This window comes from Pelophylax lessonae (assembly GCF_965119305.1).
Source record: "Pelophylax lessonae genome assembly, chromosome: 6".
Lineage (NCBI taxonomy): Eukaryota > Metazoa > Chordata > Amphibia > Anura > Ranidae > Pelophylax > Pelophylax lessonae.
In genome coordinates this window covers 167,290,807-167,316,736 of record NC_138773.1, presented here as the reverse complement: position 1 = coordinate 167,316,736, position 25,930 = coordinate 167,290,807, and the positions used below count along the sequence as shown (strand labels likewise).

Here is a 25,930-nt window from a genome sequence, read left to right as displayed (position 1 = left end):
TATATCAAAGCGAATTTCCCCATAAGAAATAATGGAAACTCAGATGATTCGTTCCACAACCATTTATTCACAAATCCTTCAATTTATAGTCCATATAAAAAGATTATGGACACAGCGATAGGTTGTGTAACCATAGAATGTCCATCCACAAATAGCCGCTTCCACAAGGGGATTGGAAGCAAAATCCAGCAGGAGCTACAGGGTAGCAATATGGTTCCATTTAATGAAGGTACAACATTTAGCAACTCACATGGTTGATGAATAAAACAGGCACATCTAAGTATGCAGGCATCCGGGGTAAAGCTGTTCACATAGACCATCTTCTGCACCGCCGGCTGCCAGTCTGTAATCCTGCCCGGGAAGACCACCCTGCAGTAAAGCGATCTGAAAGCGAGGGGCAGCATGGAAAGGATGACGTAGATGATGGTGCGGAGGATAGTCCTATGTGGACAGCTTTACCCCTGATGCCTGCATCCTTAGATGTGCCTGTTCCAATCATCAGCTGTGACTTGAGGCTACTTGTATATCAAGACATCGCTTGTATATCAAGTCAAAATTTATTTGAAAATTTTGCTTGTCTTGCAAAGCGCTCTTAAACCAAGTTACTCTCAAACCAAGGTTTTACTGTATGTGAAAACTTGGTGAGTTGAGTCATTTGATGACTTCTTTTATCCCTTGTAGACTCCAGTAGTGAGATCTCCCCGCCGTAGTTTCAGAACATCTGCCCATCCTCCACTTGCATACTTTACACTATATTATAAGTCCAAAATTCAGGTGCCACATCATTTAAAACCTAGGTGGATGCAGCATCAATCCGCCACATGCTGCCAGATGCTGCATCTGACCCCTGCCACCTCTTCACTGAGAACTAAGCAATCAAACACTGTCAACAGCTCTCTGCTCCGCCCCACCATCGCTTATTGGAGCATTGGGCTGGGGAGGGAGGAGCTGGTTCAGTCTACCAGCTGATCAGCTCAGAGGCTGAGCCAGCTGCCAGTTCAGGCTTCTGGGTGGATCCTGGCTTAAAGTCAGAATCTTGCCCCAGCCTCGACCGGCTGAGTGTCGGATGAAAACGGGTCACATGAGTGCAGAATGAACTGCACTTCTGTAATCCATAGGAGAAGTATGGTCAAAAAAGTTTTGGACATAGTTATCTTTTAAAGAAAAACAGCAGCACTTGATGCCATATAGTTGAACTCTATCCAAAATGACTTTTTCTGGTTTAGGTTTATTGTGGCAGGGTTCACCAAATTGCAGACTTTTATTTACCTTGGGATTTGGTTTGTGAGATTTCCACCCTCACCCTGTACAGCGAAAAAAAATTTAGATAAGCATCTACAGTTGTCTACTCTAGAATGTAGCATGCAAGAAATGCTGTAAAGCTAGCTCACAACCGGATGCTTAATAAGAAGATATCGAAAGTGGATCAAAGTTCTCTTTCACTGAGCTAGAGCATCTCCTCATGACTCTTAAGGTATTCAGCATTTCCCAGGATCTTGCCAAAAGGATGGTATAATCATCCCCTGCAGTAAGGAAGCTGGAGTTATGTATTATTCTACTACAGTGTTTTAGCAGAGACTGGGGAAGGGGGGGAGGGGGGGGGGGTCATGGTATAAAAAAGCAGACCTTGCTTGCACTATGCAAGGTCGCTTTTAAGCAGGAGATACTGGAAGCTCAGCTGAAAGCAAAAGCCCGAAAATTACAATGGCCTAGTACATGAAACCTACTTTTATACTAAATAACAGCTGAAATGCACTTAAGGAAAAGGAATTTTGTGATTTCAACAGCCTGATCAGCAATGACACAGGGAGTGAACCCTTAAAGTGTAAGTGGTGATAATGAGGGAAAAGTGGTCAAGATGCGCCAACTTGTTTTGTCAGAAGTTTCATCTGCCCAAACACTGGCCATGAGTGGAAGCTACAAAGTGGGTTGGAATGATTAATACTTTTATTATATTATATTAGAGATATTTAAAACGAATGATATGCAGTATGTCGATATGCTCAATTATATGATTCACCTAACAAACTAAGACAAGGATATGATAAATGGGTAATAAAGTAAAACATTCTAACTCTAAAAGGCATATTAAGCACATGTTACTGCTATTATCTGAGATGCACAGAACTTGTGGAAATATCACAATGTATGTTGGATCTTACCTTCACAAGTGCTGCTGCAGCTCTAAAGCTCATTTTTGCCACAGACTCTTTTTTCCGTCTCCTGGGAAATCGGTTGAATCCAGATCTTGAGCTGGTAAATGAGCAGAGAGAAGTTGCTCCTGGTGTAATAGGTGTATGTGGCATACTGTAGCCATCTATCTCTTCTACCATTCGAAAAGCTCGTCCTCGTGCCAGTGGATCAATAATCTGCATTTATTGAAATTAATATTATTAATACTTATATAATATAATCCTAACATATTCTGTAAATACGGCTCTGATAGCTATTCCTAATGAAAAGAAAGGAATCAAGGTATCAAGTAGTAACCTCATCTCACTACTTTATCCTATAGTGAGGTGACAAAATACATGGATTAAATGGGTGCACAGACCACACATTTGGCCAAGTATGTTTCATAGGTTGAATACCATGTGCATGTTCTGATAAATGAAGGCTTAGAGACATCTGATGCAAATATGAAGCTTAAGATACTTGATGCATAAATTAAAGTCTACTCTAGCCAATTGTTTTCTCTTTTGTATAGAGTTTGGGAAGCATTAGAACCTCTGTCAGGTATTTAACTACTGCCTATGTTCTCATTAGGAAAATATACCCTGCCTTAAACTTATCACACAGGCAAACAGTAGGATAGAAATAGAGGTAATTTCCCAAAAGGGAAAAGACAGCAATAAAAGTTGCACAGATTTTTTTTTTACTATACCCACTCTAAAATAAGGGGAATTTACTGCTGTTTTTCCTGTTACCACCACTAACAGGTGAACAAAAAGTGAAGTTTGTGATGTCAGCCCTCAATAGGATGAGTGCATTTCAGGCCTGTCAACAAGTTTTTTTTCTGTACTTGCAAGGTCTTGCTTGAAGATTTTAAATGTAGGAAATACAGTATCTCACAAAAGTGAGTACACCCCTCACATTTTTGTAAATATTTTATTATATCTTTTCATGTAACAACACTGAAGAAATGACACTTTGCTACAATGTAAAGTAGTGAGTGTATAGCTTGTATAACAGTGTCAACTTCCTGTCCCCACAAAATAACTCAACACAAAGCCAATCATGTCTAAACCGCTGGCAGCAAAAGTGAGTACACCCCTAAGTTAAAATGTCCAGATTGGGCCCAAAGTGTCATTTATTTTGTGTGGCCACCATTATTTTCCAGCACTGCCTTAACCCTCTTGGGCATGAAGTTCACCAGAGCTTCACAGGTTGCCACTGGAGTCCTCTTCCATTCTTCCATGATGACATCATGGAGCTGGTGGATGTTAGAGACCTTGCGCTCCTCCACCTTCTGTTTGAGGATTTAAATAAATTTGAGAAAGTCAATCACGGCACGACGCGTCAATCGGGCAATGACCTCATTACGCTGGGTAGAACCAGGATGCCATTTTATTGAGGATTTTCACACAAGGTGTTTTCTAAATGCAATTTTATCCTTCGTCTATTTGTAAGTGCATTTTCTTCTATTTCAAATTAAAAAAATAGTAAGTTACAGTCTGCATTATTGGGTGTTTGTTTAAAGCTTTCCATGCTATGCTGTGCATGAGGGGCTGGTGACCAAGCTTTAAGGAGGATCCAGATGCAAGTCCTCTTGCAGTGACCTCATTACGCTGGGTGGAGCCAGGATGCCATTTTGTTGGGGATTGTCACACATGGTGTTTTCTAAATGCAATTTTATTCTTCGTCTATTTGTAAGTGTATTTTCTTCTGTTTTAATTTAAAAAATAGTAGGTTACAGTCTGCATTATTGGGTTTGTTTATACCTTTCCATGCTATGCTGTGCATAGGGGCTGGTGACCAAGCGTTAAGGAGGATCCTGATGCAAGTCCTCTGTTCCACCAGAAAAGATGAAAAGACACCCATTAGGTGTGGTGATGGGCACATCGGTGTATTGTTGATGGTGGAGATTATGAACTGTTCAGAGCAAGGGAACATTTGCAATATTATCAAGAGTCTTTACAGGAAAATTGGATTGTGCATGGGACTAAGCTATATGGTTTTAGAAATATAATTTAAGGAATCATTTTAGCTCTTTCTTGTTTATACACATATATTTGATTGTTTCTGGTATTTTATATTTGATTTGATATGATGATATGAAATATTTTACTCTTATCTAATTAAATGTATTTTTGTAATCTTGGAAATTTAGGCAAGGTGGGTTGCGCTTTACTTGTATTTTTGTATCTATTTGATATCGCAGTGCAGTGAGTAGCTTCCTACTTTTGATATAATTACAGTTTGAGTTGTGATATATATATTTTTTGCACATATAATAATACAAATAATAATAGCGTGGGGTCTCTTCTATATTTTATAAGTTAAAATAACTTTACAATAATTTTTTTTTTTTAAACAAAGTGTATTCCTATTTAGCCCGATGTAGCACCCTTGTCCTACACAGGGTTGCTAGTAAATTTAGCTGTGCTAGGTGATAACTAGCCTGGCTAATTTGTAGTCTTTGTGTTGTATACATTTGTTTACATTAAAACTACCTTTTAAAAAAAATATTTTTTTTAAATCTTTTTTTGTCTATTGATAAAATAAAAACATATTTCTGCAAAAATGCACTATATGTTTTACTCTTTGTTTTAAGTAATGACAAAGGTATCATTGAGTAAACAGGTTCAATGACGAATGTAAAATTTTCTCTGGTTTATAAGAGCTATAAAGATGAGAGGGATAAAACTAAGGTAATGTAGATCTATTGTAGAGATGTACTGCATATTTGCATGTTTGAATACAGTACATGATTTACATGATTTTTTTTCCCCCGACACGCAGGAAAGGAAAATTAAAAAATAAAAGCACTCAGAAACATGAGCACTTGTATTTATATGCATGAAAATAATGGAATTTTTGTAAAATCTTACCTGTAAAATTCCTTTCTCTGAGTACTCCGACAGTCGCCGCCACCTCTAAGTCATCACTGTTGGGTATTGACTTCCTATCCGCAGGAATAGCTAGGCATATAGACTTAGTCCAAAGACAAAAGGCTTTAGCATAATTAGCATATACACACCCATGGGGGCTGTCCCATCTGGTCAATATCCCCCTGCATCACCACTCCCAACTCAGTTTGGTAGCATAGCAGTAGGTAATAAGAACCCCAAAAGAGGGGCGGGGGCAGCGACTGTCGGAGGACTCAGAGAAAGGAATTTTACAGGTAAGATTTTACAAAAATTCCGTTTTCTCTTACGTCCTCCGACAGTCGCCGCCACCTCTAAGTCATCACTGTTGGGATGTCCCAAAGCAGTATAGACATGAGGGGTGGGAGACGCAACCGTAAAAAAGGCAACGGAGTACCCACATCAGAGAAAGGAATCTTACATGCACTGTAAGAGAACCAACTGGGCGACAGAAAAAACACTGCTCAACAGGAGCAACAGCCCAGGAAAGCAAATGCCAACAGCCAGGGACCCAGAAAAAAATTCAAGGGTCCATCATGGCACTGCCGCACTGAGAACTGTGGGGCCAAAAGAAGCATCAGCTGATGCCAGAACATCTACTTTGTAGAATGTGGAAAAAGTGTGCACCGACGACCAAGTCGCAGCCATGCACACCTGGGCCATCGAGGCCCGATGCCAATAGGCCCAGGACGCACTCAAAAACCTGGTAGAGTGCGCTGTAACAGGGAAGGGCAGAACCCGTTCCTTCAAGGCATACGCCTGCTCAATGGTCTGTCTGATCCATTCGGCAATAGTTGCTGCAGACGCAGCCATGCCCTTCCGAGATCCCTCAGGAAGGACAAATAGGGAATCCGTCTTCTGAAAGGATTCCGTAGACGACAGGTAAACCCTGATCGCCCTTACAACATCCAAGGAATGCAATGCAAACTCCTTAGGATGCTTAGGCTTTGTACAAAGCGAAAGCAGGAGAATGTCCTCAATAAGGTGGAACTCAGAGATCACCTTGGGAAGGAAGGATGGGGGTGGTCACAAAACCACCGTATCCTTGTGAATTATCAAGTAAGGGGAGCGGCAAGACAACGCCGCCAGCTCCGATACCCTGCGAGCCGAAGTGATCGCCACCAGAAAAGCAACCTTTTTCGACAGCAGAGGCAACGATTTCTCCCTGATGTTTTCAAAGGGAGTACGCTGTAACACGGACAGAACCAAGTTCAAGTCCCATAAGACAGAATGTCGGTCACCTCCCGGGCCGCTCGAGCACTCCTGGTGCCCCCCTGGTGGTTGATGTAAGCCACCGCGGTAGCATTGTCCGTCTGTACGCGGACAGGCAGGCCCCGGAGACTGTCCGATCGCTCGTAACACCAGCACATTTATCGGGAGGGAGGACTCCTCCGCCGACCAAGAGCCCTGGGCAGACAGGTTGCCCAGGACTCCACCCCAGCCCGATAGGCTGGCGTCCGTGGTAACCTCCATCCACACCAACGGACGGAAGGACTTGCATTCCGCCACCGACGGGGACTGGAGCCACCACAGAAGAGCCAATCTGATCTGATGACTCAAGGAGACATCCAGACCCAAGGACTGAAGCAGTCTGTCCCACCTGGCCAGGAACTCCGTCTGGAGAGCCCGCGTGTGGAACTGAGCAAAGGGTATCGCCTCGAAGGCCGAAACCATAAACCCCAGGCCCCGCATACAGGACCTGATTGACGAGAACGGGTTGTCCCAGAGGGACCTGAGCTCGTCCCGCAAAGTCCGGAGCTTGTCCTCCGGCAAGAACACCTTTGCCTGAGCAGAGTCCAGAACCATTCCCAGGTAGGGAAGGCGAAGCGATGGAGACAACGCCGATTTTTGAACGTGGATGGTCCATCCGAACTCCTGGAGCGTCTGTACCGTGATGGGCAGATCGCGCACAAGGCCCTGGCTGGCACGTGATCTCAGAAGCAGATCGTCCAGGTAACCCAGGACCGCAATGCCCTGGGCCCACAGCAGGCCCAGAACCGGCGCCAACACTCTGGTAAACACCCTTGGTGCCGAAGCGAGACCGAAAGGTAACGCCACAAACTGGTAGTGGTCCTCTGCGATAGCAAACCGAAGGTACCGCTGATGACCCTCGAAAAGCGGGGATGTGCAGGTACGCATCCTTCAGATCTATCGAAGCCAGGAATTCTCCTGGACTCAAGGAGGCCACCACCGAACGGAGTGACTCCATTCGAAACTTCCGAACGCGCACGAAGCGGTTCAGCGCTTTCAGGTCCAGAATAGGACGCGGTTCAGCGCTTTCAGGTCCAGAATAGGACGCACTTTGCCCACCTTCCTGGGCACAGTGAACAGATGCGAATAAAACCCCCGAAACCTGTCCCGATGAGGTACCGGGACAACCACTCCCAGAGCAAGCCGGTCCTGCACCGCTTGATGCAGGTCCTGCAGATGCCCCGGAAGCAGAGGAAGAGTGGAGGGAAAGAATCTGTCCGCCGGCCGGGAAAGGAATTCGATCCGGAAACCAGATCGAACGATTTCCTGGACCCACCTGTCTGATAGCCGGAGCAGCCAAGGTCGGAGGAAACCGCGCAAACGTCCCCCCACCCCCGAAATGGGTGAGGGCGCCCCTTCAGGTAGAGGCGGATTGACCTGCCGGGCCGGCATTGCCGGACTCCTGCTCACCTGCCCAGGGCTTCTTCTGGGTGCCCTGGGCCTGGAAGGTCTTGCCCTTGGATTGGTTCCGAAAGGCACGAAAAGGCCCCTGATCGGATCCAGGCGCAGAACCCCGCTTGCCTCGAAAAGACTTGTTCTTCGGGTTCTGGGGCAGCATAGTGCTCTTGCCCCCCGTGACGCCTGTCACCAGGGTGTCCAACGCCTCGCCAAAAAAGGCGAGAGCCAGCATAGGGAAAATCAGCAACAGTTTTCCTTGAGGACTGGTCGGCCGACCAGCTCTTCAGCCATATCAGTCGCCGGTTAAGCCGCGACACTAGAGAGGCGAGCCACTAAGGGAGCCTCATTCAAGGCTGCATCACACAAATACATGACTCCTTGGTGGATCTGATCCACCATTTTCAGCCGGGCAGGCGGGACTCCGTCAGACACAAGATTGCACCGAAGCATCTTAGTCCCAGCAGCCACCACCTCAGCCACCAGAACGGACGCGAAAACGGGTCTGAGCAACGAACCCGCCACAGTATAGGAATGGCGAGCTAGAGACTCCAACCGCCGGTCCGTGGGATCCCGGAAAACCGGGGTATCCTCAGTAGGAACCAAGGTAGCCTTGTTCAACACGGCCACAGTGTGATCTACCTGTGGAGGCACACACCATCGTGATTCCGTAGCCGGCGCAAAAGGATAAAGCAATTTGAACCGACTAGGTACCAGGAATGGACGTTTTAACGTGCGCCACATGTCATTAACAGTATAATGAAACTCAGCTGGGCAAAGAAAAACCTGCGCAGACTTGCGGGTCCTGTGCGTCCCAAATGAGGACACAACGCCCGGAGGACGGGGCTCATCCTCCAAAAGTAAGGTTTCCTTAACAGAAAACAATCAACTCGTCCATGGTCGCCCGTTCTTCAGGTGACCCTGGGGAGGAGGTAGCAACCCCCTCCAACTCAGCCTCCCCCTCTGACCCCGGGGGGTCCAGGGATGAGCGGAACCCTGAAAAGGGCACGCTCGCAGGAGCAGCCATATCCCCACCTGAATCAGAAGAGAGAGACAATCTGGGCCTCTTTTTTGCAGCACGTTCAGACAACAGCCTTTCCATATTAGACACCAAAGTCGCCACTACAGCAGCGAAATCGGGTCGCAGCGGGCCACAGGAGAAACTGGGGACCCCCACTAAAGCTGGGGGGAACTTGCATTCTTGATCCATTGCTCAAAATTCACAGAAAAAAACAGTGCAATAAATGTGTACTGCCCCTTTAAATCGCTGCGGCATGCGCAGCCCACCGCTACAGCTACAGTGACAAGACCCCACAAGGAGAGAAAAAACTGAGCCAGAAGCGATAATACAGAGGAACATTGAGAGCGATAACCTGCAGAGCCCGCAGAGCGTTGCCACCGATGTCCTGCTGCATGTGGAAAGGAAGTGCTGCTGAAGTAGGCTGAACGTAAAGACTTGCAGACTCAGGGAAAATGGCTGCCCCATAGGATTGCATTGGAGGCTTAAAGAAAATGGCCGCCGAAACATGCGGTCGGACCGATCGTTCGGACCGATCGTTCTACGCCCACCAAAATGGCGGCGGATGGCGCCAAAACAGCATACAGTATCGCCCACAGAGAGGCCGACCATGCTTGTCTAAATCAAAGATGGCGGACCGCGCGAATTCACTCCGCTGCGGTCGCCACACAACGTCTGCACCCCCAACAATGCACCAAGGTGACACAGGGAGGGGGACCCCCACACATACAGAAAACTGCACAAGCGAACCCCGCAGGGATCGCACAGGGAGTCACACAGGCACAGACATGGGGACACACAGCAACACAGACTGCCACCCCAGACAGAGGCCCCACACACAGAAAAGTACTTACCTGTACCAGATGGCGTGGGGGAGCCTCTATGCACGGAAAACCTCTGTCCTCATCTGACAGGGAGTGCCGTGAGCCAGGGACATGACGCTGCAGCACCGCAGAGGAGTCCTGTGAGGTAGCCACCTCACGGCTGCATCCCTGCAGCGAACAAGGATGGGTCGTTCGTAATGCCAGGGCGAACCATAGCTGAACGCTCGATGGCTGGCTGGGGGTCCATCTGACCCTTTTGCTCTGGAGAACCAGGGCGGTCAGTCCGAATCCCAGCACAGCATGATCCATCTTCATCCGAAGAGAAGACTAACACTAGAAGCTGACAAAATAAACAGCTAGTAAAGTAAGAAAAAAAACTGACATTTTCAAAGAAAAATCAAAGAAAAGATTAGGAAGGCTGAGACTGAAGCCTCAGCACAAGGTAAGCCTGACTATTCCTGACGCTAGGCAAATTAAAACTGAGTTGGGAGTGGTGATTCAGGAGGGTATTGACCAGATGGGACAGCCCCCATGGGTGTGTATATGCTAATTATGCTAATGCCTTTTGTCTTTGGACTAAGTCTATATGCCTAGCTATTCCTGCGGATAGGAAGTCAATACCCAACAGTGATGACTTAGAGGTGGCGGCGACTTTCGGAGGACGTAAGAGAAATTAACTTTTACTATAAAAATAACTCTTGGTCCCATCTTCTTCTGGCTCCCAAACACCTGAAAGTGACTTCCATTTTTTATGATAACTTATAAATTGCCCGTGTTTTTTCAGATTTAAATTTTGGTTAAGGCAAAAGTAAATCAAAATATATTTTGTCCATATACATAAACTATTATAATTTTAAAACTTTAATGTTTGAAAGTTTATATTCAAGGATAAGGCAGAATGTCAATTCAGAGTGTGTGAATAATACCTTTTGCATATTAAACTGAGCTGGTCCCACATAAAGAGGTGGTGGTGTTTCTGTACTTGTTAGAGATATGTTGTCTTGGCTAGGGAGGTCCATTTCTCGGATAACTTGTGGTTTCAACTTTCCATATCTCTGGCTGCAATGTCTAAGGCTCTTCCTCTGCCATTTATGAGTCGACTCGCTCTCTTTACTTACTCCAAACCAGTCAGCAGTGCCCCTGACAAAATACAGATTAGATACTCATCATAATGAAAGTATAAATTGAATCGTGGTAAAGATAAATTTGTTTTCACCTTCTCATGCAATGTCATTTTAAACTGTAGTACAGGGACCATGATATACAGAAGACAAAAAAGGACGCATATGTGAACACAACTATATACACCATAGGCAGGAATGCATATATTATACTGTCATAATGAGAGATAAGTATAGTGAAACTTCAAAAAGTAGCTAAATATGCAGTTCAAATACAAACATGTTTATTGTTCCTGTGATATACAGATTTTTAAGTGCATCTGTTCTCAAACTATTACCAATATACTACTATAGATACATATTCTTAACAAACAGTAAAAAAACTTTAAAACAAGCACTTGCTTGCATCTCTAGCTGCTTGTAGTGTGAAGTAGTTAATTCTCAAATTTCCTTAAAGATTAGAACAAAAACTCTAAAGTCAAGTTTAATTCTGCTTGTTTGGAAAAATATGGTGTACATACATTAAGGGATGGCAGGCTGCCACGTTCTGCTCCTATAAAAAAAGTTAGGATTTGAACTTGACTGATTTATCCACAAACCCTATAGCTACAGGGGTTAATGAGGCTTATTTCAAAGTACTTTACTGCTTGTTCAGAGTATATGTAAATACTTTAGCCTGTAAAACCTACGAACAGGTTCACTTTAAAGCGGTAGTATCCCGCTTTTTGACACTTTTACCTACAGGTAAGCCTATAATAAGGCTTACCTGTAGGTATAATTAATATCTCCTAAACCGGCACGTCTCTTCCGGGTTCGGCGGCTCCGGCCAATCACAGAGTCGGAGCCGCCGAACCCGGAAGAGACGCTTCCGGATCATGGCGGCGCCCGCAGCGATGTCCGGGGGTCCGCGTCGGGGCTTCGTTCTAAGGTAAGTAATGCATAATGAGCTAGTATGCGATGCATACTAGCTCATTATGGCTTTGTCTTGCAGGTTTTTTTTTTTTTTTTTTTTTTCATTTTCGGGTTTACAACCGCTTTAAGCCTAGTTTAGTCAGGGAGATCACTACTGCTACTTTATCATTACTGCTTCCTGGGTTCAGCTTCCTACCCAGTGGACTGCCACTAAAATTATGATTCAAAGAGCAAATTAATGGCAGAGAGGGGACATGGGAAAATGCCTTGCTAAAGCTAGAAAATAATACTTTTGTACATATCGTAAAATCTTTTTTTTGAAGTCCATTAAGGGACACAGGAATTTGGGAATTCTAAAACACTTGAGTTGGGACACTGCCAAACAGAAAAAAATCCTCTTTTCTACCGATTATGCCTCAGTTTTGTGAGCAAGCAGCTCCTAGGGCCAATACATAGAGATCCCGCAATGGACTTAAGTACATTGGGGTTGATTTACCAAAAGCAAATAGAATGTGCACTTTGCAGATGCATTTGCACTCTGCAAGGACATTTGCTCCAGAGCTCAGTAAATAAGGGGAAGCTCTGCTGACCTCCATTACTCAATCATGTGCAAAATTGCTGTTTTTTTTTCTTTCCCTTGCATGTGATTGAGTATTCTTTGCAAAGTGAAGCTTTGAGAGGGACAAATGATGTAAAGACCAACAGCAATAGAGTATCTAATCGAATCAATGGCTGAAATCAAGAGTAAAAGAAGAAAAGGGCAATGCAAAAAACAAGGGAAATACCTTGACCAAGAAACTGGCACCAAAAACCAACCTGGTGTTACAGAACAGGTCAGAAAATCACCTCTAAGGGGAAAGTAGTACCTGCGAAACTATTGGCCTTGTCCAGAGAAACCTCATGGTTTGATGTTACTGCTTTATGGTTCAGCTTTAGGGCCTGTGTTGAGAGGCTTTTGCTTGCTTCAAACGAGTTTTGCATTGCTAAACAAGTCTATAGTGTTACAAAACCCATTCGAAGGTAGTCAAATGCAGGACAGAAAGAGGTTAAATGCAGGTTAATGAACACTGAATTGAGTGTCTCAAATTGATGTCAAATCTATATAATCAACACAAGCCTTTTGACACAGACAATAAAGTGTTACTAAACCCAGGACCCTACATTCACTATATCTGGTCTCCCACAGTACACAGAACATGGAAATGCAATTATTTTAGTAAATATAAATAGCTAAATGCCTTTTCTCATCATTTATAGCAGTCCTATTACTTATATGAGTGTCTGGTTAAAGGTTGTAGGAGGAGTTTTTATTCTACAGTACATAGTACTGACTGTACTATGAGGCTGTGGGACCCCTGACCCTCTGTCTAGACAGTGCTGAGTGCTCTGTGCGGATCGCATGCACCTTTCCAAGAAAAAAAAAAAAACACTTTAGCAATACACACCAAGCTGAGCATGTGCAGAGTGCCCCCAAGGCTCTGTTCTATCAGGAGATGGAATGGGGACTGTGGAAGAAGGAGGATCAGCGAAGACACAATGTGGAGGATTAACCCCTTAGGTTCCACAGTGAGTATAACAAGCCATGTATACTGCATATACAGACTGATTTTACTGTTGTGGGTTTAGAAACACTTTAACAGCTCACTGGACACAGGTAATAATGATGATTCCAATGAGGAGTCTGAAGTGGAGAAGTGACAAAGGAAGCTGCACTGCTGAACAAGAAAGATGAAATGCTTAAAAAGGAACTAAGTTTGTCCCGTCTGGATGTGTAATTTGGAAAAATCTTTAAATCATAAGAATTACAAACCATTTAGCAGGTGAACAGTATGCTGATTTTATGTTTTTAAAACTTAAAACCCAACTCCAGGCACAAAAAAAATCATCAGTATTACAGCATTTATTCATTCTGTTTGCAGAAAACAAATATCCTTTTATACAGGCTTTATTGTACAGCTGGCAATTCTGTTCTTTTATATGCTGTAAGATCTGCAGGTCTCATAGTCCCCAGTGCTAAAGCCGGGCTCCCCCTCTCCTCCAGGCCATTTACAAAACACACAGCCCCAGGCTCAGTTTTGTGAATGGCCTTAAGAAAAGGTGACAGAGTTGCGACCGTAGTGCTGGGGTCCATGAGACCAGCAGCACTTACATCTGAGCGGGCCAGGAGTACCCCCCACATGTAAAAGAACAGATACGACAGCTGTAGAATAAAGCCAGCATGACAGAAGGATTCTTTTCTGCCAACAGAATGCACAGCTGCTGTAAAGCTGGTGAGTTTTTGGTATATGTTCTGCTCACCTTTTAGATCTTTTGTATATACAATCATGTTTTTAGTGAAGAAATACTGATCAGCAGGTTTCTAACAAAAAAAAAATGTTTTTACTTACCAGAATTATTTGTAAAAAGAATACAACATTCGACAAATGTTTTGTAGCATATAATATTAAATAATAAAATAATAATAAATTCACAAACATTTATTAAAGTGGGCCTATACTCTAAAATTCATTTAATGCAAAGGTAATGTGGTTTCTGGGTCACATAACCAATGCCAAAGCATTAGTCACATGGTAACTGCAAATATGGACTATATCTATTATGCAATTGATTATCTGGCCCTGGCTTAATATCAGTTACACAAAGTTCTCAGGGAGTGGTCACAACACCAAATCCCTAGCATTTGTCACACAAACCAGCAGCAGCCCAATTCTGGAATTACTTTTCTTTACTAGTTTAACCATCTGTAACCTTTAAGTCTTTTTTTAATACAGCACAAAGGTAAAATATTTATCAAAGAGAAAATTAACTTTAGAGTATAGATCCTTTATTTCCTAAATATTCAGTTTTCTGATGACATCTGCATTATACATTTCATTGGAACAGCAGGAAAGACAGAAACAAAAGTAGAGTAAATCATCAGAACTGATTTACAAACCAAACAAAATTACACACAGCAAAATCACATCAAAAATCACAAAGTTAAATTGTTTATTTTACATGCATTCATTAATTTATCTCACAATAAATTATATTTAAACATTTTCAAGTCACCAACAAAAATATTAGTTTGGTGTAAATTGTATCATTTAAAATACAAAATAACTGAAACAACTCCTTTTCCTACTCTCCTCAACAAACACCTCACGCAAACCCACAGGTAACACCAGCCAGAATGTAGCATTCATTTTAGTACATGCAATAATGTTTGTGTATTATTTTCACATAATTAGTTGGGTAAATCTTGATCACAAATTATGCATGCAGAATGTAGGATGAAAAAGTAGTTGTGTAATAAAAATAAAAAGGCAAATCATTATAGAATGGAAATCTTCGTAAATGTTTAATTTATATTTTCAATAAAAATAGATGTACATTCATTTAGTATACACAAACACAATATACCGTGTTAATAGGTACCAAAAATAAATCCAGCTTTAAAATTGAGAGCACTGTGGAACAATAATATTTTATAGAAGAAACATATTAGAAACTTTTATAGCTCATATCACTGTAGAGCAGTGGTCTCCAAACTGCGGCTTGAGGGCCAGATGCAACCCTTTGCTTGCCTTTGTGTGGTTCTTGGGCACTCTTCCTCTCACTGATACAAGGCATTGTTTTCCTCCTACTGACACCAATGATGAGGCATCACTCTTTCCACCGACACCAACAGTCGGGCATAATTTCCTTCATTGACGACAACTGTGGGGCCCCAGTTCTTCAACTGGCACCAATGATGGATCATATTCCCTTCCCCTGATATAAAAAAAAAATAGAGCACTATTCCTACCACTGATATAAAAGATGGAGCGCTATTCCTGATACCAACAATGGGACAATATTTCTGCTAATAACACCAATGTTGGGGTACTATTACTCCCACTAATACCAATGATGGGGCACTTTTCCTCCCACTAATACCAGCAATGGGGCACTGTTCCTGCCACCAACATCAATTAAGGGGCACTATTCCTCCCACAGACACCAATGATGGGACAATATTCCTTACAATGACACCAATATTTGTGTACTATTCCTCCCACTAATACCAATGATGGAGCCTATCCCTCCCACTAATACCAACAACGAGGCACTATTCCTCCCACTGGCACCAACAATGGGGCATTATTTCTTCCACTGACTCCGTTGGGAAACAATTCCTTCCAATGACACCAATGTTGGGGTACTATTCCTCTCAACAATACTAACAATGTGGCACTATTCCTCATCCTACTGACCACAGGCGTAATGTAATTTTCTTTTTAGGCCCCATGCACACAGGGCGTTTTTGCAGCTGCTGTTAGGAGCGTCAGACGTTTTTTTTTTTGCAGCTTAAAAACGCCCCTCCATGTTATTCTATGGCCTCATGCACACACATGGCTTTTAGGAGCTCCAAGTGGCATAGGGGTTTTTAAGCTGCAAAAAAAAAAACAGGACCAGTGCGTTCTGGAGCTGCAGTGTCAAGCTGTAAAAACGTCTGATGCTGCAAAAGGCTGATTAACGTTACTTAACGTTGCTTATACAGCGTTAAGCCACGTTATACGTTTTTAATTTTTTTTATTTGAAAATCAACGGTTCCCTATGGGAACCCATTGATTTGAATGGAAGTCGCATCACAAGTCGGATCAGGATGATCCGACTTGTGGTGCGACTTGCGCTCTGAGAATCTTGAGGGGGAACTCCATGCCAAAATGGGAAAAAAACGGTGTGGGGGTCGCCCCCAGATTCCAAACCAGGCCCTTCGTGTCTGATATGGATTTTGAGGGGAGCCCCATGCCGAAAAAACAGCGTGGGATCCCCCCCACAATCCATACCAGACCCTTATCCGAGCATGCAGCGCGGCAAGCCAGGAGAGGGGAGGAGATGAGCGAGCGGCCCTAGACCATACCAGGCCACACGCCCACCCCAAAGCACCTTGCCCCATGTTGATGAGGACAAGGGCCTCTTCCCGACAACTCTGGGCAGTGGTTGTAGGGGTCTGCGGGCAGGAGGCTTATCGGAATCTGGAAGCCCCCTTTAACAAGGGGGCTCCACAAGAGGCCACGCCCCTAATGGCTATATAATAAGCTGCATGGACCGGAGCTGGCATAATCACCGGAGACATCGTTGGAGGAGGACCGGAGGAAGAAGAAGACCAGAGGGGAGAAGACAAGAGGAAGAAGAGCAGAGGAAGAAGAAGAGCAGAGGGGAGAAGACCAGAGCAGATCCGACTTGTCATGCGACTTCCATTCAAATCAACGGCCTGAAAGCTTTATCAATGATGGCTCCTAGGCAACCATTGATTTTGAATGGAGGCAGAAAAAAACGCTGCTAAAAGCCATGGCCAAACGTGCAATAACCCCAATGGTAAAAGCTACTAAAAGCATGTTTTTACATGCTCCCATCCGATTATTCCTTCATATTTCATGGCCCATCGCCACATGGCAGCACCTGTAGCATGACACTAGTGATCTTTATGGCTGACTCCAAAGGTGGCATTCTAACCACCTCTGTAAGGGGGGCAATCACCACTCTGAGCAGCATTATTCCCACTGAAATGATGATATGATTTTAGCAGGGGTTCCCTAAGACCAGAAGGGTTTCTCTGAGGTACTGTAAATAAGTTGAGAAAGGTTGCTATAAAGTTAAGCCTAAATGATAATTTCCAAACAAACCCCATGGAGCTGGTTTGAGATGAACTGGAAAAAACATGAATGCAAAGCAGCCCACAAATGTAACAACTTTACAGGCAATAATTCAATTTCCAATTATTGAAAGAATACAACTGGTGTGTTCTGCTTTTAAATCTGCAAATGGTGGCTACTTTAAAGTGATAATAAACCCTCCATTTTAGACTAGTTCTGTGGCTGATTTGATCAGCAGCTACTTTATTTTTTAATTGTTGTTTATATTCCTGTTTACGTTAGTGCTATGACCGTTTTCCCAGGTTTCCCATTTCAGGGTGTTTTCTTTATTTTGCAGCACCATATGGAGCAACCTTCCATGGAGGAACTAAATCTGTGTCCCTCTATACTGTACACATCAACAGAAACATACAGCCCTGTAACCTAGGATGGTAAAGAACTCCCCTGATCTTCCTCCAACCTTCTCCAACTTTTTCCTGTGAAGACCAGTTGACAGGAGCAGAACTGGGACAGTAAGAGCCAGCAGCATTGATCGTTGTAAACTGCAAGAGCTGGGGGAGGAAATTTTAACTAATTGTTTACCGGGCAATGTTTAGGTTATTTTTAATATTTATTTATTTATTTTGCACAGCCCTGATTTTTTCATGAAGTTTTCAAGAAAGTACAAACACTACATTTTGTTCACACAACTATCATCTTCATAAGCATACGTTAACCAAAAAAAGGCAACAAAAAGGCCTTATTAACAGCATGGGTTTACACTTCTATACTGCTAAACTTGAATATGGCAAAATAGTAAACATATGAAATCCAGCTGCCCATGTTAGATGTAACGCATAGATAAGAAACAGTTATCCGGTGATCAACCTCTTTTAGTATATATTAAGGCTAGAAATTCTCCCTAGGCAGCATACGAAATGCTAACCAATGGGACACGCTCCCAAACATTGCAGAAAACCCATTTAAGTAGTACTGATTGTGTTTAAATATACAAAAAGAAAAGATGAAGTAGAAAAGAACATATAAAAGTCAATGACCAACAGTAAACTTTTCTGTTCCAGGACATGGACAGGACATACCATTGGTCATACCACTGGTTGTTTGGCCACATTGAAGAAGAGGGGTAACACATAGCATTTATAGTGACTAATCAGTATTGTGGGAACATGTAGGAGGAAATGGAGTGACGAGAAAGGTATATCTATATAAAGTATTGAATCATTTTAATTCCGTAGTTTATATAGTACATAAATCATGTGCTACACTAGGGTGTTAGCAGCGCAGAGTTTCTCAAACTGTGTCATTAAAGACGAATGGTACATGCCTCAGTCTAGAAACAGAGCTGTCTGTATCGCCACTCATCAATGAGGACAGTAATTCGGTCTACCACAGCTCACATCTCCCCCTTGAGCCTAAGTACCAAAAAGGATATGTGTTTAACAGACAGAAAACAACAGAAGCCTCCCACTAGTCATAGAGGGGACATAGGTAAGACAAGGGTATGCTGTTTATTTTGTCCCATAAATTGAGAGTATGGACCGTTAGGGGAGTGTCAAGGTTTTACCTTGCCCTCCTGTTGGCAGCCATCTTGGACATGTGCTGACTGCTGCCTCTTATAAACTCTGATTGCATCATCACTTGCCTGCTGCCTGGGTATCGCAGAGTGATGATGCTGCACACCTGACTATATCTATCACCTGATGGGTTGCAGTCCTTGCCCTTGTGCTCCAAGGTGCGTCTTCGGTTCTCCGTGTTCCTCCGTGTATGACCTGGCTTGGCTGACGCCTCTCCTGGCTCTCGACCGACATTGGCAGACGACCCGGCGTCGGCTGACTACCCATTTCTGGACTCTATCCCGGCTTGGATGACTACCCGCTTGCCCCCTGTTTGTTACTGCTCCCACTGCCTCACTCTTGCTGTGCGTTTATTTTTGTTTGCTCCAATAAACTGCTTTATTTTACCTGCATCCCCGTGTGGTCTGGTTTCCTAGCACCTTGACAGTACATGACCTGACAGTCATGAATCCTGACGATACAGGTGCTCCTACGCTCCTCATGCTGGTTACCAAGCTCAGGAGATTGTCTCGGACCGTAAGAGCCAGTTTCTCTCCAGGTTCTGACACGTCTATTGCTGCCAGTTGGGTATTCGACACGCCTTCTCTTTGGCCTACCATTGGCAGTCCAATGGTCCTGCTGCAGGACAATTGGGTTGATCTGCAACCCTGGGCGGAGTTTGCCAGGAACTCTGCAATCAACTCGTCTTCTGGAATGTCTACATTCATTGCCAATTGTCTACATTCATTGCCATTCATTGCCAACCGGCTGTGTTGCCCGAGTCGTTCTCGCCACAGGACATCATGGCTTTGTGCCCTCCATTCCTCTTGGGTGCAGATTCAAGAGTCTTTACGGGTTCCTGCACAGCGCCAGAAGCTCAAGGTAGACCAGAGATATTTATCTGCTCCTTCGTACCAGATGGGGGAGAGGGTGTGGTTATCGACCCGTAATCTCAACCTCAAGATGTCCACTATAAAACCGGCACTCTGCATTGTTGGGCCTTTTCGCATTCTCTGTAAGGTGAACTGGGTGGCCTATGCCCTTGGTCTTCCCCCTGGCATGCGTATCTCCAATGGCTTTCACATGTCACTTTTGAAGCCACTGGTTAGAAACTGCTATACTTCTTCACTCCCTCACCCTCATCCCAATCCTGTGGGCAATCATGAGGAGTATGAGGTTAGCAGAATCTTGGATTCTTGTCTGTTCTGGAGCCAGGTACAATACTTGGTGCACTGGAAGAGTTATGGTCCTGAGGAGTGCTCCTAGGTTCCCTCCACTGATGTTCATGCTCCTGCCCTTCTCCGCTCTTTCCATGCTCGCTTTCCTCAGAAACCGTTTTTTGATCCGCAAAGGAGGGGCCGTTGAGGGGAGGGTACTGTCGGGGTCTTACCGTGCCCTCCTGTTGCCAGCAATCTTGGACATGTGCAGACTGCTGCCTCTTATAAACTCTGATTACATCATGCCTGCTGCCTGGGTGTTGCACAGTGATGATGCTGCACACCTGACTATATCTATCACCTGATGGTTTCCAGTCCTTGCCCTTGTGTTTGTGCTCCAAAGTGCATTTCTGCTAGCAGTCTTCTGTTCTCCGTGTTTTTCCGTGTATGACCTGGCTTGGCTGACGTCTCTCCTGGCTCTCGACCAGGCATCGGCAGATGACCCAGCATCGGCAGACGACCCAGCATTGGCAGACTAACTGCTTCTGGAACTCGACCCTGGCTTGGGTGACTACCCGCTTCTGGACTTGACCCCTGCTTGTTTCTGCTCCCACTTCCTCACTCTTGCTGTGCGTTTATTGTTGTTTGCTCTAATAAGCTGCTTTTTTTTTTGCCTGCATCCCCGTGTGGTCTGGTTTCCTGGCACCCTGACAGGGAGAAATGTCTGTCGTGAGTCCACAAAGTGCTCAGGGTAGCAAAGGAGCATGTGACAAGTTCCTGCATAGTCAGACCACCAGACTATTTTGACTTCCTAATGACCACCATGGCGATTCAATGTCTCTTATTGTATCAAGTAAGGAGAATGACAGGATAATGCCACCAGTTCCGACACCTTGCGTGCAGAGCTGAGAGCCACCAAAAAAGCCACCTTCTGAGACAGCTTAAGGAAGGGAATCTCCCGAAGATTCTCAAAGGGAGGCTTATGGAGGACCGAAAGCAGCAAATTGAGGTCCCAAGGTGGCAAAAGAGACCGCACTGGAGGAACCAAATGTCGGATACCCTGAAGAAAGGTACGCACCAGTGAGTGTGTGGGCAAGGATCAATGGAAGAAGACCGCCAAAGCCGACACCTGGCCCTTGATGGTACTCAAGGCCAATTTCTGTACAACCCCCTGTTGAAAGAAGGTCAAGATCCGAGCCACCGAGAAGGAGCGAGGATGAACCTCAAAAGACTTACACCACGTATGATGATAGATCTTCCTATAAGTAGATTTCCTAGCTTTTAACAGCATTGGAATCACGACTCAGATATACCTCTATCCATCAGCACCTGGTGTTCAACAGCAAAGCCATCAAAGCCAGGCACTGTAATGAATGGATGGAAGATTGCTCCTTGTGACAGCAGATCCTCCCTGAAAGGAAGCTTCCAAGGAACATCGGCAACCAGCCGCACCAGATCGGCGTATCAAGCCCGGTGAGGCCAGTCCAGAGCCACTAAGATGACCGGATTCCCTTTTGCCTCGATCCTGCGTAGAAGTCTTGGCAGAAGTTTGAGAGGAGGGAAGGCGTAAATCAGACGATACTGACTGCATAGGGCCACAAGCGCGTCTGTGGCATCCTCTAGAGGGTCCCGTGACCGAGCCACAAATCTCTGCACCTTTCTGTTAAGCCGAGATGCCAGGAGATCCACCTCGGTGATGCCCCACTGGAGACACAACTGATGGACCACTCCTCTTGGTCCAACGCCTGCCGATGGAGGTAATTCGCCTGCCAGTTTTCCACCCCGGGAATGTGTACGGCGGAGAGGGCACAGTCTGATCGTTCGGAAATCCAAGACATTGATTGGGAGTCTGGACTCTTCCAGTGTCCAGATCCCCTGAGCAGAGAGACTGCAGTATCTTGTCCCATTTGGCCAGAATCTCCCTTTGCAGGGACCTTGTATGGAACTGAGCAAACTGAACCTCCTCGAAGGTAGACACCATCAAGCCCAGCACCCGCATGCAGGTCCAGTGGAATGACCAGAGGAAGGAGCACTCTGGCTAAGGCTGAGTCCAGAGTCAGACCCAGATAGTCTAGCTTTGTGGATGGAAACAGAGCAGACTTCTGAAAATTCAGAATCCAGCCGAACCCCTCTGAGCTTGTACAGTGATTTACAGGTTTTCCACCAGAGCAGTAGGGGACTCCGTTCGCAGAAGGAGGTCATCCAAGTAGCCCAGTAACGCAATCTCCTGTTGGCGTAACAAGGCTAGCACTGGGGCTAACACTTTTGTGAAGACCCGAGGAGCAGAGGCGAGACCAAAGGGTAACACCACAAACTGATAAGCTCCTCTCCCACTGCAAAGAGGAGGAAGCGCTGGTGACCGCCACATATTGGAATGTAAAGGTAAGCATCCTTGATGTCGATAGAGGCAAGAATACCCCACTGATGCAGAGATGCCCCCACCGTTCGAATGGACTCCATCCTGAACTTCTGCGCCCGCACAAAGCAGTTCAACGCCTTGAGTTTTCAGGACTGGACGCACCTTGCATTCCTTCCTGGGAACTGTAAACAGGTTTGAATAAAAACCCTGAAAACATTCCGAAGTTGGAACTGGGACAATCACCTCTTGAAGCAACAGGTCTTGTACTGCCCTAAACAGACCCTGTAAACGGTTCTGGGACAGGCGCAATCTGGAAGGAAATAACCTTGCTGGGGGACAAGAGTGAAACTCGATCTTGTAGCCGGACCGAATGACTTTGTGGACCCACTTGTCTTGTCCCAGGGAAGTCCACGGGTCCGGAAACCAACAAAGACGTCCCCCCACCCCCTATATGGTGGAGGGCACACCTTCATGCTGAAGGAGCCTTGTCCACTGGTCTGGAAAGGCCCTAAAAGGCTCTGAGCCCTTGTCAGTCGACCCAGAGGGATGAGAAAACTTCTTATGAACTGAGAAGGAGGGCCCATGTCTACGACAAGGTTCCTTGCCCATAGTAGCTTGCAAAAGAAAAGTACTCTTTCCCCCTGTGAGACCTTTATTGATGTCATCCACGGTAGCCCCAAACAGGCAATCCCCTTGAAAGGGGAGATCAGTCAAGGCCTTTTTAGAAGTCTGGTTGAGCCAAAAGACACACTGAAAGACCACTGCCAAAACAGAGAGCCAAGTCACTAGGGGAGCCGCATCCAAAGAGGCATCACAGATAAACTGCAGCCCCTGGTCAAGCTGGTCCACCAGCTCAGCAAAGGCAGGGGGAGCTGTTCTCCCTCCAGGTCACAGCGTAAAAGCTTATCCCACTTAGTCAGAGTTTGCGACACCAGGGCAACCATGTTGAATACCGGCCTCAGTGCCGAACCAGCCAGAGAGAACATATCGTGGGCCACGGCCTCCGCCTTCCTGTCAGCCCGATCCAAAAGGCCGGGGACTCTTCAACTGGGATCATGGTTGCCTTGTTCAATCTGGAAACAGGAGGGTCCACCACCGATGGAACAGTCCACTTCCTAATAAGGGACTCCTCATAGGTGTAACGCCTAGAAAATCCCTTAGGGACCCCAAAGGGACGCCCACTCTTTAGCGACAATTCTGTCAAAATATGCAGGGAAAGGAAACACCTTTGCCGCTCTGGATGGCTTGTGAGTGCAAGGGAACCTGTGCCTCCGTTGCAGCTGTAGCTGTGTCCTCCATCTTCAAGGTTTTACGATCCAATCAGTGCTTCCACCAGCGCCTTTTCGTGCGCGGTTGCAGATGTGGAGGAATCATCCTCACTACCTGAGGATTCCGGGCACATGGTCGCAGACCAAACAGGGTGACCCACGTCCGTTGCGGCCGAATCAGATTCAGTATCTGATAATACAGATGAGGCAGGGGAAGGCAGGGGGTGCTTTTTTGCTAGCCCGTCGACCGAAAACCATCTCCACCCAGTACAGGAAGGACTCCAGGACCACCGTCAGTGCATCGATGGATGGTTGGGACCCTGAGGGACCCGTAGCCTCAGAGAGGGGGTCAGGTGGGGAGATGTGCCCCAAAGACTCCATGAGTCACCAGGGGGACCCCACAAAAAGTGTAAAACACTGCAAAGGGACAACCCCCACGGCGCTGGCAGCACCACCCGGTCGCCAGGCACAAAGCACCAAGCGATCCTCAGCAGAGAGAAAGAGAACCCTACCAGTCTCGACACCCAGCAGAAACAGGCACCTGCAGCAGCCAGGATAATCTGCTCTCCACTAGTGGCAATCAGGATGTGAAAAGATCCAGGAGTCAGCACCAGGGGATGAGGAGGGGCTCCCACTGCCAAAATCTCCACCCACAGGGCTCCAATGTCATGGCTGCTGCTATTTTCAATGACAAACCACTGCAAAATGGCCCCTGGACTACATAAACCTGGCCGCCGTGCATAGCAATCACAGGCTACAGCAAAATGGCAGCCCCGCGCAGCACTACGAGGCTCCCAGGAGGGATCCCTAAGCATCAAGGACAACCCCAGGCAGGACAGGGGGGGGGCCTGGCAGGAGCCCCCACCAAGTACAACCCCCCCACGCACAGCAGATCCTCCGGTCGCCAGCGGTGCACTCCCTGGCCCCCATCACCAGCATAGCGCCCTGCCCCCACCCCAGGAGGTGGACCAGACCACACACACAGCCCCAGCATAAGTGGAGGGGAGGTAGGATGGGGGACAGATGAAAGGGGGATGCTTGATGGGAAGAAGGGGAACTGGGGGGTCCGACCGTCCCAAGGAGGGGCCCACGTCCACCCCAAAACCTTCCAGGGGGAGAGGGGGGCAGCTACTCACCATACCAGGAACCAGACGGGCACCGCTCCAGACAGAACCCCTCACCATCTAAATGGGGGGCTGTCGGCCAGGAGGAACACTGCGACTCAGGCCAAGACCCGGTCATATGCGGCCTCACGAGGCGTTTAACTCGCAGGTCAGCACCCGTCCAGTGGGGCTAAGTCGTGGTCGACCTAGCACACAGCTGAGGTCTGCGAACGCTCACTAGCCAGACTGGGGTGACCACTTGATCTAGATTATCCAGCCCGTCGCCCAGTCCAGCAGTTGATTGTAGATCTCACAGGGAAAAACCAGGAGAAAAAAATTCTATCTAAAAGGAAAAAAAATGCCAGGACCAGAGATTCCAGCAAGGAACTAGGTCCTTACTCCTGACTAGGCAGAAAAAAACTGAGTACCTATGGCAGAGAGAGGGAGAATACCCCCTGGGACTGCCCATTGGTGTAGCCAGATTTTTTTTCTGCCTAGTGTCCTACTCCTGTAGGGGGCAGTATAACCCAATGGTTATGAAGATCAGGAGCTGTGTCCGTCAATGAACGAAAGAGAAAAATTCCATGGTTTTATTTTATTTTCAATTGCTTATTTGTTCTATGCTTCAATTTCAGAGTGCAATGACAATAAACCGTGTACATTTTTAATAAAAACTAAACAAAATGGTAGTGTTCTAAAACCTTTGGTCAGTAGTCTAAACATGAATTTATCCTTGTTATCTGCTTACCACTCAGCTATTGTGTAAAGCACTATCCAGTTTGATTATATTAATTTCACATGTCTCTTTGGGTAACTTGCCTTTCTTTATGTGTCTAACAAGTACACTCTAAACAATCGCTTACCAATGTTTCCAAGGTAATTGGACCAACCACATGTCCCAAATCTAGGCTCAGGTTCAAAGCAAACTTTTTCTGTGGTAGTCAGCCAACACAAATTAAAGAGGACACTCCTAAAGGTAATGTGGAAAATGTAACCGTCCATGGCTGCCATGGCCACTTCCAGTACGCAAGATATCCTCATCAGCATGTGTCACAAGTAGTGAGCATATGTCAGTGCAGCCTAAAACTGACTTTGTTGTTTTTAAAACATCTGTTATTGACAGGACATACTAACTGTTATATAGTCTGTTTGTTCTAGAGGGGATCAATAGGAAATCCCTATAGGAGATTTATATATACTATCCTCTTGCCCTTGCTGCTGTAATTTTCCTGCTCGTCCTCACTTCTTCTCTTATCACAGC

At 45.6% G+C, this 25,930-nt stretch overlaps 1 protein-coding gene across 1 annotated transcript in view; it reads right to left on the bottom strand.

Moving 5' to 3' along the window:
* Nucleotides 1-25,930, bottom strand: part of RHBDF1 (rhomboid 5 homolog 1) — a 219,202-nt gene that overhangs the window by 76,812 nt on the left and 116,460 nt on the right. The window contains exons 4-5 of the mRNA XM_082260219.1: nucleotides 10,502-10,715; nucleotides 2,163-2,369 (exon numbers count right to left, since the gene is read on the bottom strand). Coding sequence (XP_082116345.1) covers nucleotides 2,163-2,369; nucleotides 10,502-10,715 — 421 coding nt within the window. The remainder of the gene's footprint in view (nucleotides 1-2,162; nucleotides 2,370-10,501; nucleotides 10,716-25,930) is intronic.